The sequence below is a fragment of the Embiotoca jacksoni genome, unplaced genomic scaffold (assembly GCF_022577435.1).
Source record: "Embiotoca jacksoni isolate LCO1_2020_lvr unplaced genomic scaffold, fEmbJac1.0.p SCAF_20, whole genome shotgun sequence".
Taxonomy (NCBI): Eukaryota; Metazoa; Chordata; class Actinopteri; family Embiotocidae; genus Embiotoca; species Embiotoca jacksoni.
In genome coordinates this window covers 3,865,054-3,883,709 of record NW_027185341.1, presented here as the reverse complement: position 1 = coordinate 3,883,709, position 18,656 = coordinate 3,865,054, and the positions used below count along the sequence as shown (strand labels likewise).

The 18,656-nt window shown below is 41.1% G+C and overlaps 1 protein-coding gene across 7 annotated transcripts; it reads right to left on the bottom strand.

Annotated features, from left to right (window-relative positions):
* Nucleotides 1–247: 247 nt before the first annotated feature.
* brsk1a (BR serine/threonine kinase 1a) lies at nt 248–16,330 on the bottom strand. 7 transcript variants are annotated; one of them, XM_069155686.1, is made up of 20 exons: nt 15,737–16,330; nt 14,882–15,693; nt 14,297–14,391; nt 13,999–14,084; nt 13,483–13,623; nt 12,398–12,514; nt 12,083–12,116; nt 11,338–11,406; nt 11,053–11,199; nt 10,330–10,361; nt 10,053–10,217; nt 8,521–8,618; nt 7,559–7,712; nt 7,361–7,421; nt 5,574–6,204; nt 5,261–5,309; nt 5,013–5,136; nt 4,455–4,665; nt 3,880–3,969; nt 248–2,979 (listed from the first exon to the last, which is right to left on the bottom strand). In XM_069155686.1, exons 2-20 carry the CDS (start codon nt 14,964–14,966, stop codon nt 2,780–2,782), a joined length of 2,589 nt encoding a protein of 862 aa, XP_069011787.1. In that variant the 5' UTR covers nt 14,967–15,693; nt 15,737–16,330; the 3' UTR covers nt 248–2,779. The 7 variants fall into 7 exon arrangements, with proteins under 7 accessions (XP_069011787.1, XP_069011786.1, XP_069011790.1 ...); XM_069155685.1 differs by having other exon boundaries at nt 14,882–16,330; XM_069155689.1 differs by having other exon boundaries at nt 5,574–5,850; nt 14,882–16,330.
* Between the last annotated feature and the right edge of the window lie 2,326 nt (nt 16,331–18,656).

Here is an 18,656-nt window from a genome sequence, read left to right as displayed (position 1 = left end):
ATCTGCCTTAAGCAGGCTTGTTTGTTGTGCCTAATTACTGTTTCCAAGGTCAACAGGTAATTTTCATGTTACATTTTCTGTGCTATTTTGCCACTTTTATCTCAAGAGGTTTCTGTTATTATATTATTTGACATTACAGCACATACAGCTCAATGTTTGAATTGAGAGTAAATACTTTCAACCTTAAACGTACAGCCACTTAAAATAAACAGACACCATTTTAACCAGGAAACTAAATAGACACACATATGAATTTAGGGTTTATTATTGTAACCATAACAATACGGTGGATCTCTCTTTATTTTGACCATCAATTCAATCATATTTGTTCTTTTTATCACAGGCAATAGTTATAATAGTGCACTTTTTATATTTAAATTATGATACAGACATTTCTTTTTTTTTTTTTTTAAACACCTTATTCTACTGACCCTTATGAATGGAGAATAGTTTACAATCTTAGCCAGAGTTGGGTCAATGAAAGTGAAGGTGATGTGTTGAGGTGAAAGATGCAACTGATGGCGGTGAGCAATCATAAAGTGTGTATGGACAGTGAGGCAAACAACTTCGTACTGTTTCTCTTGTGATGATGGCTACACAACAGAGGTGAGGGGCAGACAGAAAGGGGACAAGGCATGAAAGCAAGAGATGAAGCGAATTAGCGAGCATTCAATGTGTGCGAGAGAAATGGAGTGCCTGTTAGGGTTTGGCTGTGTTGATTATTTGAATATCTCTGGGTCAGTCAAAATTTCCGTACTTAATCAGCTGAAAATGCATCTGCTGTGAGGTTTTCAGCTCCCTCTCACTCAGTCATCATCCACCCGTCTCAGCCACAGATTACAGTTACCAGAGATAAGCGCGATTAAAAGAGACGTGAGATACAGACAAAAATCACCGGAGACGCAAGATGAGAGCAACTTGTCAGCACTGGTATCAAAGTCGTTCTTCTGCATGGAAAGGAGAGCTCAAAAAAGATGAGAACTGAAATAGATCCGGTTTCTCGGATTTGTTATTGATCCATTTTTGTTGGCATAAAATCTAGTACATAACATTAAATAATTTAAATAAATATAAATAAAAATTTAAAAAAAGAATAAATAGATAGATGGATAGACAAGAGTGGAAAAAATATACAAAAGAAAAAAAAAATACCGTTTAAATAAACAGAACTGTAGCACTGTGTAATCTCTCTGAAAACATTCTGCACTTTTGTTGCATATTGTGCTGTATGGAAGACTGGTGATGAACATCGACTAGTCTGACAGAGTACTGGAGTAATACGTGACTGTCTGAGCTGCTACGTCCGCGTGCAGAATGGTGCGACTCTCAGTGATGAGCGTGGGTGCGGTGATGGACTACTTGGCTCGTTGGTGAACACTGGAATGAGGAGCGTGGGGTTAGGAGACTCTTACCGCTTCCCATTTTGAAGTCCTGCTCGACAAGGAATTGGCACTGCAAGCCTTTTGAGTCCGGCATCATGAAAACGTCCATTGATGAATTTCCTTTGTGTGTGTGTGTTTCCTTTTTTTTTTTTCTTTTTTTTTTTCTAAATTTAGGATGTTATAAGTCAGTACGTGAATACTATGGCAACGGGAGAACAAGCTGGACAAGGAAGGTGGTTTCTGTTTGATCCACAGGCCAGGAATGCTCTTCTCATTCACTCTGGGCACAAACAGCTGTGATGAGGTTCATGGAACTATTCACGCATAGTTTCTTCTTTTTGTTTCAGATAGTAATGTTCATATTTCTGTTCAAATCAAAAACACTTTTCTTCAGAGCAACAAGGGTCCAATGCAAAAAAAACCCCCAAAAAAACAACCAGAGATGCATTGTTTCATATCGTCTCTGAGTAAAAAGGAAATACAAAAGAATTCAAACATTTAACTTTAAATGAATGCCTGCCAAAAAGCAACTGGTCAGCTCCACGTCAAACACCGTAGTGTTTTTGTTCCGGCTCTACTGCGATCACTGTGCTACCTGACATCCTCAAAAGAAATATGTAAACATAAATTAAAAACTAAATAAAAAAATACTTTTTTTTCACATTCACTTACTTTAGCTTACTTTGTTGGTTTTCTTTAGCTCAGGAGAAAACACTGCTGGAATCGCAGGATGTAGTTTCTCCTGAGAAAAACAGGACCTTTTGTTCAGCTCGTCACCACTCAGTGAGGTGGTGGCAGCTTGCTCACTCTTTAGGGTTCTTCTGCTGAGATGCATTTATATTTCTTTCATTATGGACTGGTAATTGCATGTTGCTTAATAGTGATATGAGCAGAGCACTGGTTAATTTAAGGAGTAATCTGGAAAACCATCACAAGACTTATTTGTTTTTGGTGTCAGATGCTGTATTAAAATGATATGGTAGACTAGTCTATCTGATCATGTCAGCATCCTTTAGCAGGCTGATTTGCTAACTGGCATGCACATTAGCACTTCAAAATTCTTAGTTTGATCTGTGAAGCTGTATCTATTATGGATACCAAACGGCTCATTCACATATAATTTTTTTGTAATTAAAGGGTGGTTCCTTAACACTTCTTTCTTATTTAAGGGTAGGAATCCTGGTGATCCGAAAGTTCAAGAGAACGTTATGTTGGGAAAAAAAAAAAATACATGATGGGAAAAAGGTTCAATCCTTGGTATGGTCAAGCACCTTCAATGACTTAGTCAAGGAAGAATAGGAGTAGCTCATGGCTTGCAGGGATACTTGGAGATGGAGTTATACTGTCTTCTTTCCGGTGTAGTTCAGACATCCTGCTGTGTGGTCTCACTTTCTATCCTATGGTTGGGATTGGGTTCCATTGGAGGACAGCAGTCGGGTTCTCTCTTTTGCCGAGCCTCTACGCTGCAGAACTCCCCCGCTGCCTCCTATGCCTCCACCATCTGCTCGGTCGCCCCACTCGCATCTGTCGCCCCCACCCTCAGAGCGCCTCGAGTTTTGGCGGGTGGGGGTCCCGTGGGGCCGGCCGTTCTTCTCATCTGGGAAGGGATCAGCAGAAAAGAACAGGAAAGTCACTCTTAATGTATACATGCAATGGTCTCCATGGATCAGAACCAGAAACGCAGGTGTGATTAAAATGTTGCGGGTGAACCTAAAAAGAATCCCTATTCACTATTTCTTCCTGCTCTCAAGTCCGCTGTTCAAATAGTCAGAGGTGGCAACTACTGTTCTCCCTCTGCCTTGGCCACTGTGGCCTCTGACCTGTCCAGAGCAGTCTTAGAAAAATAGGATTAAAAAAACCCCTATTGTTTAAAAAGGAAACTCCATTAAATTACATAAAGCACCAAGAAAAAAAATTAAACAGTTAAACAAACAATGAACTATGCATGTATTTAGAAAGCTCAACACTCATTCAGTTGCCAAAAGATTACTTAAGAACATTAAATTATAGACATTTAAATAGAAAAAACTAGAATTGGCACCTCACAGTCAAGTTGCATTGGACATCTGTGTCTGTCCAGACTGATACACTTTGAAGGAATTTGTCCAATAAAAGTTTTTGTACAACATTAAGATGACACAGTAAAATTGACCTTTTGACCTTTTTAATATATCATATTGTCACTTCATGAGTTTATCCTATTAGACATTTGTGTTAAATTTTGCCATACTTAATGTATGAATTCTTGAGTTATGGCCACAGACATGTTTTGTGATGTCACAGTGACCTTTAAGGACAACCTGAAATTTGCCTGTGTTGACAAGGAGGCATGAAAAAAAAAGAGTGTTCATTTGCAAGTATGCAAATAAAACGCATATACAAATACAAACCTCTCTATTTAAAGAGTGCTCCTGCATATTACGATAAAGAAAGTCAAAAGGTGAAAAATGTTCATGTTTACTTGAGTGTGTGGACCAGTGTGTGTGAGCAGTCTTACCAGATAGGGCTTGCACCAACGGCTGATCATGGGAGCTGAGAAGTTGAGCTTGAATTGTTTCCACCACTCGTCTGAACCTGCGACTCGGACCTGGAGATGTGCCAACACCAGTGAACACATCATATTAGTGCCAATATGATACCTGACTTTTAGTATCAACATTTTAACCGTTTCAAACCAAAATGAATGTGTTTTAAGTTATTTTTAGACAAACCTTTTGTTTTAAACTTGGTGAAAGAGATTGAACTTCTTTCAATGTCCACATAAAATAGTCTTAAAATAAGCAATCAAACAATAAAATGATGATTGACTATGATCAAAGAATAAATAGACTGAGTACAAACCCTTCTCCCTGTTTCCAGTCTTTGTGCTAAGCTAAGCTAACCATCCTCTGGCTAAAGCTTCATGTACAGACATTAGAGTAGTATTGATCCTCTCACATCACTCTCCCTGCCAAACAATAATTGATTATGTTGAAATGTTAAATTGTTTGAAGTAGGTACAATAAAAATGTCTATATTGATGATGTTAAAGTCATTTAAAAATCAAAGGGGTGAAACATCCGCTGCACATGCCTGATATGAGGGTGAACGTCACGCTGTAGATTCCTGTCTCCCTCCTGCCCTCCCTCTCGGTCCTCTCCCTGTCTCGCTCCCTCTCGCCCTCGGAAAAGGCAATGTCCACCTGGAATTTGACGGGCTTCTGGAAGACGGAAGGGCCGCCGGAGGACTTGTACTCGGCCCGGAAGCTGGTCTGGGAGAGGACGCTGTGACTGAGAGACGGGATCTGTGTAGTGGGGAGACAGAGAAGAAGCAGAGAGACCGACAGACTTACGAGGCGGGAGAGGTATGGGGTCCAACGTGAGTATAGGGAGACAAAGGGTGAGGGTGAGGAGAGGAGAGAGAAAGAGTGAGCCATTGGTGAAAGCAAAGTGATCCATCTATGTGCCACGAGTGAGCAAGATCAAATCAAGATTAAACAAAAGAGGAAAACTGAAGTAATGAAAGAAATGAAGTGCGCACAGTATGAGAGTGCATGTGAGTTCCTTACAGCTTCGCCAGTGAGAGCCATGCTTTGTACAAACACGCTTTGATAGTGAGAGGCGTGACAGACAGACCACGCAAGATACTCACAGACAGGAAAGCGTGAACAATGTCTGCTTTGACAGAACTCAGAGGTTTGTCTCTGATCACCACAAAGATCTGCTCCTCTTTCTCCAAGCCGATGAAATTCCCAAACCACGACTTCTTAGCCAGCCTGGCATCCAGACAAAAAATATATAGAGTATGAGCAAACACAGGGAAAACATCGAAGAGCACAAACACACAGCTTCATACTGCGAAAATATCAGCAATTATTTATGTCAAGGAATGTGACTTACTCAGGGCTGGATTCTGGTGTTAGACTGGACATGTCTTCCGATGTAGGAACTGAGAGAGACAAATCACGATTAAAATTCATATCTGTGTGCATTATTAGATTAACAGCTGGAGGGCCGAGAAAAAAAAGATGAGATAAAATCCTCAAGACATTATGGAGGTCCGGAAAACTGCGTGCTGTAAGAGAAAATTAAAGTTTTAATGGCATTGGAAGGAAGGAAAACTATAAACTATGACCTTCATGAGTTGTTCCATACCTGTGCAGTGAAAACACACCATGGTGTGAGTCCCACATGGTAAACATCCACAACTGACCTTGCAATTTACGGCGATGGAACCGCGGCGAGCCGAGCAGGTTGTTCTTGAAAGAATTGAGGCGAGTCCTCCAGTGGGCGGAGCTGCTGGCCGCCATGCCGCTTCCCCCTCCTGGGCTGGAGGGCGGAGTCAGTGACAGCGAGCCCACCCCTCCCCCTCCCTCCGCCCGTGAGGAGGACGAGGACGAGGAAGAGGAGGGCGGGGTGGAGGAAGGGTGGTGAGGGTGGTGGACAGGGGTGCCCAAGGGTGTGGGCAACGGAGAGCCCTGGGGAGTGACCTGCGGCACAGAGTGGGCAGAGTTTGGGTAGAAGCTCTTAGTCACTGACTTTAGGACAGAGGACGAAGGGAAGAAGAAACGGGGGATGGGCGACAGGAGTGGGGAAGGGGAGGGCGAGCGGGAGGATGGGTTGTGCAGAGGCAGGGATTTGATGGGCTGCAGATGGGGTCGCTCGGTGGGTCCCTTGATGGGCAAGGTCTGAGTCTTTGGGTTGGGGGGAGCTTTGGGCCTGTCATGAGCCCGTGCTGAGCGAGGTGTGGTGGCGATTCCCTGTTTGGAGTCCTTTGTGAGGGGGGAAGCGGTGGCAGAGGTGACATCTGATTGGCTGAAAGTGAAGACGGGGCTCTGATAGGACTGGGGAGTGGGTTTGTGGGGTTGGAGGGGGGAGGGGAGGGGGCAGGAGAGATGGAAAACAAGAAAGAGAAAGGGATGGAAAATGGAGAAAGGATGGAAATGAATATCATGCTTAATGATAAAAGAGTGCATCTTGTGAGTAGCGAAAGTGTCAAATGCAATTCTACCAGTGCTGAACCGAAAAGCTTTAATTATTTAGTCTTTTGTAAGTGCTGTTATAATGCAAGTCAGCGTTAAGTGACAGTTGAGACAGTGACAGGGTTAAGAATGCAGTGACAGGACAGTGGCAGTGAAGGTGTTTCTGTAAAGTTATTGCTGCTATTTAAGGTTTCTCTATTTGACCATATGTAGCCTATTATAATATAATTTTGAACATGATCAAACTATTCAAGCAAACAATTCCAGAAATCATCTAATCTTTAAGTTCAGTTCTCTAAACAATTGTCCACAGAACGAGCTCATGCATGGGGAGGAGGAGAAGTGACATGAAGACAGAAGAAAAATGCAAACCTCCTGCCGGGTGACAGATTTAATTTGAAAGACTGGTGTTGTGATGACGTGTAAAAATGACTGAGGAGATTAATAAATGGATATTTTAGGGGCTCGTAAAGAGTGGTTAAAATTTTTTAAAACAGTATAATATAGTGGCGTGCAACATCAGCAAACAAAAAAAAAAAATGCTGCAATAATTTCCACAGCTTGTTGAAATCTATAGTTTACAGTACAATTAGTGAAGCATTAAAAATGTGAATAGTTAATCATGTGTTTATAAATAAATGGGTTTTGTGGTTAAAAAAAACAACCACATATATCTAAAAATAATACCATACAATAGAACTGTAACATATAACATCCAAGAATACACAATCAATTTTACTGTAGTCACGTAACCAACCCAGAATCTACAAGGTCTGAATTTGAACACAGTGCACACTTTAACTCCAATGGGAATGCAAACCATACTGACGCTGACAGCTGGGAAACACTGCAGCACACAAAGTCAAGATCGGGACTTAGAACTGTCGTAGAGTTGGGAGTTAAATAATATTAATGAATGTTGGAAATTCCATATTTTATAATGCGTGTTTGTATCATGTTCAAAGCGAGTGCAGCAACAGTGTGTACGGTTGTTAAAAGCTGGCCGATGGACCCTTACCCTGGGACTGCTGAGGGGGCTGGAGGAGAGACCAGTTGATGCCCCACTGACTGAGCGAGACCTGACGGAGAGACCGAAGGTCACAAGATCGTGAGAAAATCCACATGAAACTGTGCGAGACTGGATTCCTGCACTCCTGATATGCAGCGTTTAGAGCGTATGTAGTGCACACAAGTAGGTGTAAGAATAATAGACTACCTCTGGCTGTGTGCAGCTGTGTCCAGGGCCCTGCGAGGCGGGGTAGGAGACCCCTGTTCAGTAACACTCAGGACCTCCAGGCTTTTCCTCTCGGGACGGCAGCGGCCGTGGCGCGTCAGCATCGGGGAGTCGACACGCTTTCGAGGAGGATCTGCTGAGGAACACCAACACATGACTTTGTCACTGATTGTATTTTTTTCACAGTTTAAAGCTTGTAATCAAGCTTTCTTTTGAAATAGCATTACATGATAGACTCAGATATAATAAGACTGCTCCCAAAAAAGGTGGCAATGTTATTGTTAAATTGTTTCTTAAAATAAAATAACACATTTCTAATAAACCCTATTCCTTCCTGTTAAGAATGGTGTTTGGTCTTCCTCATCCTCACTATGTATTTATTTTCTGTTTTGCACTTCTGAAATGTATGATAATGTTGGAGGGAATTTTTCCACAGGCCTTTTGCTCACTGCACCATCTGTGACAGTGATAAACTTAGCTTCATTTGCACTGGCAGAATGGCTGCCCTCTCCTACTGTTGTACCATAGAGAAATGTTGCAGATGTCCTCCGAAGTCTGGTATGAACAGCTTACAGCCAGTTACAACTTATTGTTGGTAATAATAATAATATATAATAATAAATTCTGTAATTTGACATTACTATCGAAAGACAAAACTAAATAAATGCTTTGTGCCAACAAATTTGACAAAAAGGAACTTGGGTGCCAACCTCTGTCAGTCTTCCATATTATTTCATGTTTTATTGCTAATAGTAATGCTGATCAGTGCAAAATATTCAATATGAAACTCAATAATGTTTAAAGCAAAACCTGAAATACAACCTTATGGACAGAGGTCACGGGTACCTGTGTAAGACACCAGATTGTGGTATAATTGCTTTTCAGAAATTGAGAAAAGTAGCTTCCTCCCTTGAGTGGATCCCTCCTGCCCCCTAATGACTGACCTACGTCATTGCGCGGAGGTAAGTCCTCATCCTCATAGCTGGGGTACCGTTCTTTACGGTCCAGCAGAAGGTAATAGATCATCTTCTCCTGATTTTCTCTGAGTCACAGAGAAACAAAGAAACTCACTGGATGAGATGGTCAAATATTGAGGGAAACATCGAGAAGAAAAAAAGTGTCGTTAGGGTCGGGAATCTTCCTAAAAAGTCTGTACAAAAAATTGTGAAGGTTGTCCTAAGTAATGTCATTACATGGCCATGAGACGTAGCTTTTAAAAAAGTAATGACACAAACACAAACAGACAAGGATTTCATGATAGATCTTTTACAGCAGTTCACTCTATTTAATTGGAGATAAAGTTTTAGCTGAATTTCAGGAGCAGGACCACGCCTCAACCACTCCCCCACTTCCGGCCACACTCCTATAAATATCCACCCACTCTAAACCTCGGCCTGTTCACGTTTTCTGCATCCCACCCTCCCTCCCTCTTGTTAAACCGTTTCACTTATGGTTATCATGTTTCATAGCCTTTATCCTTCCGTCCCACATGGCGATCTCGGGGATCTGCAAGGCCCGGGAGCCGCAGTGGATCCTCGACTAAGCCTTCCCCCAAACCGCGAAACTCTCACCCTGGCTTAATCTCCCCCAATCAATGAAGGTTCGCCCCCAGCCGAGGCGGGGTCCTAGCGAGTGAACTGATTATGTGAACTGAAACAGAAATGTCAGAAATGACAGATATGTGCCACAAACATATATTCACATACTTCTCATGCTACATTTCATGCTACTGTTTGTTCAGTGGTTCGATCCTCCAGAGGCTTAATGCAAACGGACCACATCATAACCAGTCAAAAAAAAAAATACATATCTTTGTGAGAACAAACCAGTGTATTACTTCAAACCCTAACAATTACTTTAAAAATGGACAAGGAGCAGCTGACAGCACCATTGCATTAATAACTGTAAGGGTAGATCATAGACATAGTGCAGGATGAGAAGGCTCTTTATAATGCGCCTCATCCTTTAGAGGATCTACAGTAGTCACCAAAATTGGACACAGATTGCTCACTCTCTGGTCTCTTTAAACCTTTTGTTAAGTTAGTCAAACTTACTCAAAACAGGAGTGTCACTCAGCAGGATAAAGAAGAAACTATTTCCTGTTTTCAACTTAGACAGCACTCAAAATGTTTATCTACAATACAGGAGGTCAATGAAAATCAGATGCTCAGTGACCAGAATAAAAACAACTATAAAACAACTCAATATAACAGTCCGAAAATGAATAAAAAAAAACCTTAGTGTCACTTATGAGTTTAATTGTTAAGAGTTGTTGCTTATTAATTCATGGGTAATCAATATAATGCCGTTTTCAAGCATGCCATATCATGGTTCCACCCTTTTGAGGGTGTTTGTTGCGTGTTTATTGCACTTGTATACCATGTTTTACAAGTGTTTCAATTTTCCCTTCGCTCAATGTACAACCAGGCACCCAAAAAAACAACAGTCACGTTCAGAGAGGAAAAAAAATACTCACTCTTCACATTGCAAGTCACGTGTGAGCTTGACTCGGTCTCGGAAACAACCCAGCGAGTGCATGCTGTCCAACACATCTGGGTCCAGCTCGGTCAGCGACAGGATTCGCCTCACACACACCCGCCTGGGAGGAGGCTGCTCGGGACACGGCTCATTACGACCACCCCTAGAAGCCACACGCATAACACACAGTGAAACACAGAAATGACGCAGCTGTAACGTATATGACGCATCATAACCCCCACAGTCGAGTGCATGAAAATAGAACGTATACTCACTGATACCAGGTGTGTTTCTGGATGGCCTCTAGCTGTAAGGGGTGACAGGGCAGATGGGGCCATTAGTTCCTACAGTCTGTTAACAGCCAGATGGCCACAGAGCTTTGCTGGGCAAACAATTCACACCGGATCCACACATCTAATCCGTTCTGGATACTCGATATTAAAATGGCAGTTTACAACTTTGCAACATTTATTGTTTTTAAGAATACAATAGAAAACCTTTCAGCGTGCTGGAGAAATGTTACTAAACCCAGTATAAATGTTATGCCGGCAGAGAACATCGACTCAAATATGTCCCAAACACGTCCTTCTCACCTGGCACTGACCTTCGCTCTTCTGATGGTACTATAATATAACAAAATATCTAAAATCCTAATGTGACTGCACCGAAAACACTTAAAGCGGAAGCCACACGTGTAAATGCAACTGTGCCTCTAATCCTTGTCAACAACTGCAATTAAAATGCTAAAGTGCAGATCCAGCAACAAAGTGCAAGAGTTAAGCAAGCAAGCAAATCTAGACGTGAATCAAAACAAAAAATATTCCTGTTAATAATAGCAGCAAATTAAACTGCTCTGTTCAATCACTATATATCAATGCGGAAGAATTGAGAGGCAATTCCAATTCAAGGTGGACAATCAACACGGCTGTTAAGTGTGACAAAACTCTTTCAGGATATTGTCTGCATATAAGACTTGGACCGGTGTGATTATCTCATACCGTGAGCCTCTTCTCAGGGTTGACCTCGATCATGCCTTTGAGCAGGGACTGGCAGTCCGGGGGGATGAAGTGGGGCATGTGGAACACCCCACTCTTCACCTTTTCCAGGAGCTGGCGTAAATTGTCATGGTCAAAAGGCAGGGCACCCTGTAGGGAAGAGGGAGGACGGAGAGAGGACAGAGGAAAAGACCTTATCAAATAAACCTGGCACCACTGGGAAGTCAGTAGGAACTGTGAACACGTGGGGACCAAACTGCATCGTGAAAACACGAGTGAAAGACGTACCACCAGTAGGGCAAACAGGATGACCCCACAGCTCCAAACATCTGCTCTCCGCCCATCATATTTCTCCCCCTGCCAAAGACAGAAACCTCATGAATGCATTCGCCACTGACCATTAAAATAGTTAAATGATTCACAATGATTGACAATGTTCACTGAGATCATTTCGACTGATTTAACCCTCCCGTTGTCCTAGGGTCAAAATGACCCGCAGCTGTGTTCAACCAAGTTCTATTTTATTTTATATTTTTTTTATTTTTATAGATATATCCTTGTCACCAATGATCCCCAAAAATATAAAAATAAAGTAGAACTTGGTTGAACAGAGCTGCGGGTCATTTTGACCCTAGGACAACAGGAGGGTTAAGGCTGAGCCAAGACTGACCACATCTCAGTCAAAAGAAACGCTGTAATCCATTTTAATCCAGCACTTAGTCCAAAACACTGTGGAACCATCTTTTCATTGATAGAACTGGATTATCTTCAGAGTGCTGCTGAGTGCCCTAAAGGTCACTCTGACTAAAGATCAGCCCTCATAAAAACCACAAAAGTGACACATTAGATTTTTCTATTGGAAGTTTTTAATACATTTTCTTGATGATTTTTAAATAATAAAATGAGGTCTTCAGTTAGTGTTTAGCTCGTTTATCTTTGTAACTACTGTATGTAACATATTAACATAATTTGCTAATTTTTATTACTGGTGAGTATATTTGAGTAAGACACTGTATAAGAGCAGGACACTTACTCGTATAACTTCAGGGCAAGCATAATGTGGAGATCTGAAATCAAATATTTTACAGGAAACATTGTTATGCTTACAAATATAGAAGAATTCAAAGTAAAACTAAAACACTATCAAAAAAAAACCTGATACAGCTATTTAATCTATGACTATTGATGTGGTGCTTTTAGCTTCTGTAGCTACTAATGTGCTCTATCTCTGAGGAATATATTACATGAAATAAATACATTTACATTGCGAGTTATTGCAATAGGAAATATGAATCGTTTTATGCATGCACACACTATTAATGGAGTCATACACAGTGTTGGTACTCACCCACAGCTGGTTTCTAACAGACTGTCTCCCACCTGTAGGGAGGCCATACCAAAGTCAGCGATACGAATGTTGTTCTTTTCATCCAGGAGCAAGTTTTCAGGCTTCAGGTCTCTGTGACTGCACAAACACAACAGATCATCTCAGTCTTGTGGTGCTGATTATGGCATTATAGCTGAAATGTAACTGCATGGGTGTCTTTGACACTGGTTCACACTCCAGAATCACAGTTTTCTGTTCTTCTTTCTTTTTCTTTTTTTCCACTCATTTATAACATCGAACGGCCACTGATTCGTTATTGTTTAAAGAGAAGCCTCCACATAGCTCCGTACAGTGGTCTTAGTCTCAAACTGGTGGGTCTGACCCAAAACTGGGTCCCTGGGCCATTTTGAGCAGGTAGCAGATGTGTGTGAAAAAAAAAAAGGTTAGGGAAAAAAAAAAACTTTCATTTTGAAGGACATACAGTTCCCATGACGTGGAGTAGCTGTTTGCTGCTGGCATTGTCATAACAGTCACGACCAAAACTACAGTAGTCACATCAGTGGTTAGCTCTCACTCGAACATTTATAAACAGGTGCAGGATCATTTAAATCTGTTTTTTTAATTTAAAGATAAGTCTGCCTTTTTATTTCATGTTTCACACAGTTCAGGTCAGATTCAGCGAGGAGGATCTGGGTTCTATCCCGGCCGGGGGCCTTTCTGTGTGGAGTTTTCGCGTTCTCCCTGTGACTGTGTGGGTTCTCTCCGGGTACTCCGGCTTCTTCCCACCATTCAAAGACATGCATGTCAGGTTAATTGATGATTCAATAAATTGCCCTGTGATAGACTGGTGACCTGTCCTGCCTTCGCCCAAAAGTGAGCTGGGATTAGGGTCCAGCCCCCACCGTGACCCTGTTCAGGATGAATCTACCGTTTAATTTCATTGGGTTCTTTGTTGTTGTTTTAAATTGCATGTCGGCAGTGTGCATTACTGCACTATTTTCTATATTTCATCAAATAAATTTGAATGGTTCAAAAAGTTGAGGAACCCAGAGGAACCCGTCACCTAGAACCCAATCTAAGCACCACTGCTCTGTGCAAAAACCAACCAGATGGAATGACTGTGGCAGAAATCCAAAGCAGAGATGATCTGCCTGAAGAATTTCCTGGCCTCTTTCGGAGTGAGCCGGCCCTTCTTCACCAGGTAGTCAAAGAGCTCTCCTCCTGACACATGCTCCAACACCAGGTACCTGTCGACAAACACGGACAACGGTGAGATTTGAAACCTTCCTCTCTGAGACAGGAAGTGGACAAAAGAATAACAAAAGCAATCTTCACTCAAACACTACTAAACTGATTGATCTCAACAGTTTATGATGTCACAGATGTTTTGCAATGTTATTAAAAGGTTTGGGGCGTGTTCTTCCTCAAGATAGATCAAAAACTTTTCAGAATAAATGTAGGAGATGAAGCGAAAGTGAGAATTACATTCAGGAGAGCAGATTAATGCAGTTCTTAAAGGTGATATTTATACACTCCAAAGATCACTATTCAGCAAAAAAAAAAAGCATGCAGACTGCATTGGGCTAAAGTGCAAGGCTCTTTTGAATGCAGAAGTAACTCACAGATATTTGTTATTCTCGTAAACATCATGCAGCTTCAACACATGCGGATGCTCGATCAGTTTGAGAATGGCAATCTCCCTTTCAACCTGGTTAGAGAAGAGAAGGATAGAAAGAGGTGAAGACACTAAAGCAGAGCACACAAGCCAGCATCAAAGCTGAGGTTAATCAACCAACTAACACAGAAGATAAATATAGAGAATATGGAGCAGTTTGTGTACACTTAAAACAACATGCTCTGTATAAAATTAGCATCGTTATCGTCACTGTGAGCAACGACCTCGCCGGCGTCACACCGTACCTTCATCAGCACTGACTCAGACAGCTTCTCTCTGTTGACTATTTTGATCGCTACCTTCTGACCCGTAATACAATGGATCCCCAGCTTGACCAGTCCTGACAGACAAAGAGAATGAGAGATGTGAGAAAGACAAAAATAAGACTTAGACAGGCACGGAAGACGGAAAGAAGGAAGCATCATTTTCAATTTGAATTTTATATATATATATATATATATAGTCGTCTGGGAGTAAGAAAATATCGATACGCGTATTGCGATATTGCTTTGTGATATTGTATCGATTCAAAGATTCATGGCAGACAGTGGTTGACTTATCCTCGAACACAACATCATCTTGAGACAGGAAATAGCATATACTATGACACGAAGTGGAGTACAGCGTGACGGCGTTCCTAAAATTAGATTTAAAAGCATCGCTATGTTTTGCCTCGGTTACAGTACCGCGATAATATCAAATCACAAACCTTCGTCGTGATAGGCATCGTACCGTAGATTCTTGCCAATATTCACAGCACAACAAAAATAAACTTTGAATATAAGAGAACCGCATCATTTTCTACTCAAAAGCAAATTTGGTGTACTCACCTGTCTGTCCCTTCCCCAGAGTCTTTTCCAGTCGATAGGGCCCAACATATTGAGCTGACTGACTTAGAGACAGTTCCTTACTCATACTGCTCTTACAGGAGGCTAATACACAATTATTACTGCACTGTGGTTATTGCAATTACTGTGATATTGTACAGCTTATACAGAAATTACTGCGGGATACGAGATGATGCTCAATTTACAAGGACTCCCTTTTATTCCAGTCTGGAGTTACTTTAATGAAGTCCAACTTCTGCTCATTCAGGATAAAGGATTATTTTATTTTTTTTCACCCAAATCGAGCTAAATATTTCGAAGCACGGTAAACATGACGGTAATATTTAACAACAACAAAACAAAACAAAAAAAAACACCTTGCTATTGGTAGATTAAAGCAGAGAAACTGGGATGACACTAAAGTTGCGAGGTTGTTTTCTGCATTAAATACCAAGCACTACCCTAAAGATAAACATGACAATCTACTTAAACTAATGAGTCTCACTTATGTACATTATCTTATTTGTTATATATATATATATGACGGTTAATAAGAAAACGTTACATAGCCTCGAAACAAGCAGGTTTCCACGTCTTTTACGGCATTTGCTGGCCCGTTTCCCCCCGACACACAAAAAAAAAAAAAAAAAAAAAACGTCCGATAAGTCAAGTGGATGTTTTTTTTTTTTTTTTGCACTGGATATTTAAACCCGTGTTATTCTCTCTGTCAGGGCCTGGAGGTTGTTGTTGTTTTTTTGTTGTTGTTGTTGTTTTGTTGTTTTTCTTGTACAGGTGCAATAACGTGCTATTTTAGCCTCGCCGCCGCTCTCCCTACACAGCAGCGAGGCTAGCTTTAGCTTCAACGCCTCGACCCACGGCCGCGTCGTGTCGCGCCGCCTGTCAGAAGAACCGACACCGCCTGAAGTTTCTCGGCGTCGCCAAATGTAAAGATTTATCGCACGGCCGCCGCATTCTCGCTGTATTTCGGGGTGAAACGCATATTCCTCGCAGAACAACCATCTTTAGCGTAGTCCTCAACCTCCCTCCCTCTGTCTCTCCCCTCTCTCCTTCTCCCCTCTCTCCTCCCCGTCTCTCTTACATCCCTGCAAGTAGCATCTTCTCCTCCTCTCCCTTTTTTTTTTTTTTTTTTGGCGTGTCCGTCCTCCTCCTCCTCCTCCTCCCTCACCGGCAGGTGAAAAAAAAAAAAAAACAACACACACACAACACAGATCAACCACCGCTATTATCAGCTGCCGTATCTCCTTCTCCCCTTCCTCCTCTCCCTACTCCTCCGCACTCCTGATTATAGTTCACGCAGGGTAAAGGCCCCTTGTATTATAGTCCCTTCGGTTTTCTTGCCGTAAATCGATATTTTCTCTCCTCTTCCTTCCTTCGCCCTCACTCTCGCATCAGCATCCGGGTCTCATTCCCTCTCCATCCTCTCTCTCTCTCTCTCTCCTCCTCTCTCCTCCTCCCTCCTCCCTCATCCCTCCTCCCTCCTCCTGATCATCTTCCTCAAAATTACGCTTCCCTCTGCATTCACCGGCCACACGGTGGGACACCTCCCTCAGTGCCACTGTTATAATGAAAGACCTTCGTAAACATGGCCAGGGGCAGCGGAGGGGGGGGGGACGCTGGGGTGTTTTCCAGAATAAATGATGTCCCGTACAGGCTGTATTTTGTTTTCAGTTTCATTTATACATTTTTAATTGAGGTGTCAAATTTTAGGCGTGGGCTAAATAATAATGTAGAGGTGTACCTCAGGGAATTGAGTGAATTAATTGGTAGCAGAAATTGCAATTTCTTAATGTAAAACACGCAATTACCATGGGTAAGAATTAACTTTACTCAATTACTTAAATACAATTTTGAAGTATTTGTACTTTACTTGAATATTTCCGTTTAATTGTACTTTATACTTCTTCTTCACTACATTATAAAATTTTACCAACACATTTATTCACTGATTAAAGTTATTTTAAAATTTCAATTTTTCAAACAAAACATTTTATTTATTAAACTCTCCAGCATATAGGCTGTACGACAAAATACAACTTTATAAATATCCATTATGGATAATAAGTAGATTTATAGTTTAGGTACATTAAGTACATCTTGCTGAGAATAGTTGTGATTTTTTTTTTTTTTTGGCCCTATTTGACATTTGGGTACTTGAGGATCTTATGACTTCTTCCACCTCTTTCTATTACAAGTCCTGCAATTCAAACCATTCTAATCATGTGGAAATATTACCAGAAAAAATATAGCAATGCAATAAAATAATAATCATTTAGTGGCAGATGTGCAGTGGCGGGAAAAACACAAGTACAACAAAACAGACAGGAGGTGAATGATTCCAAAGTAAATCAGGAAACCCAACAAGCTAAAAGTTAGAAGTATGGCATGGTGTGGTTTTAATGTTTGATTATAGGCTGTTGTCAGCTGTAAAATTATTGAATATTTAGTTTCAGGGTCTTGGTATTGTGCATGCTGGCTCTTTGTCACACTCTCACAGCTTACTGAGACTCAGGTAGAGCAGATCAGTCGTTAATGTTATTAGTAACACCTGTTCTTTGTTTATTTCCAGTCATAATGTCTGCTGTGAAAAAGCTCTATTAGTTTCCTTGAGTCCATTAATGTACCAAAAAACACACTTGATTTTAACTTTCTGCATAAACAGTCTGCTCCAGTTTACATAATTTCGAATTTGTATTTTTTGAAAAAATCAGCAGGCAAATCCATGTGACATAATGATACCACATCACAGCAATATCCCATTTAAATAATGGAAAATTACTCTATAAAAGCTTCTACATCCCAGACTATTTAAACTTCAATGACACACACAATGGAAAACATTTTAGGATGAGCAGAGCCCAGCAGAGACGTGTGAGATGGTGATTCAAATGAATCACACATAGATGACAGTTTTATGAAAAAGGGTAAGTAGGACATTCGAATGTATCATCTGTAAAGTGCCTTGAAAAATCTCTAAAATCTCAATTTGAAATGTTGTGTGTGGGCGGATAATTCCCCAAAGCCCATCTTCATCTGCGCCTAGCTGGTTGCTTTTCACGCAGCCAGAAGGATTTGTCTCCAACCACGGTGCAGAAATAGAACAGAAAAGATACTCATCATGCTGGTTTGTTCAGATTGAGATTAAAAAAAAAAGAATGTTTAGGCCGACATCGGGACCGTGACTGACACACCCTGCAGGAGAAATTAAATAAATTCCACCTACTTTAAGACAAAATAACAAATAAGTCTAAACTGAAAAAAGACATTGTAAAAGATGTTGTCATGGGATTTGAAGGAGTTAAAAAAAAAAATAGGACAGAATTCATCAGTCTGTAAAAGAAGTTTGCCTTCTTAACAAACCTGCAAAAATACACCTGGAAGTGAATTCTGTCCCCAAGAACTCTCCACTGAACGTCTGCTTTATATTTTATTCAGAAAAAAGAGCTCTGGAAAAGTATCTTTTCCAAGTCCTTCCTTCAGTCATTCCCACAATCTCCACACTCCTTACCAGAGCTCAGACCAGAAAAGTGACATTAGACCGCTCTGTGCAGGTGCTAATGTGAGGATTAAGCAGAGATTAAGACTCTTCTTAATTCTATTAAGAATCACTTCTGAATGTATAAGCCTATGATCTGCCAGTGGAGCGGTTCCAACAACCTATACAAATAAGAATTTGATTGCAAAAAATTCCTGATAAATTACATTTGTGATTACCAAAGAAAAACAACATACTGTGTGGTAAATGGAGGAGCTTCGTATT

Excerpts from the sequence above, each read along its gene's own strand:
- brsk1a (XM_069155685.1), bottom strand. The coding sequence starts at position 14,966 with ATGAGTAAGGAACTGTCTCTAAGTCAGTCAGCTCAATATGTTGGGCCC. Across the intron at positions 11,407-12,082 it reads CTTGCCCTGAAGTTATACGA|GGGGAGAAATATGATGGGCG; the intron begins GTAAGTGTCCTG and ends TGTCTTTGGCAG. Across the intron at positions 7,422-7,558 it reads ACAGCTGCACACAGCCAGAG|GTCTCGCTCAGTCAGTGGGG; the intron begins GTAGTCTATTAT and ends TCTCTCCGTCAG.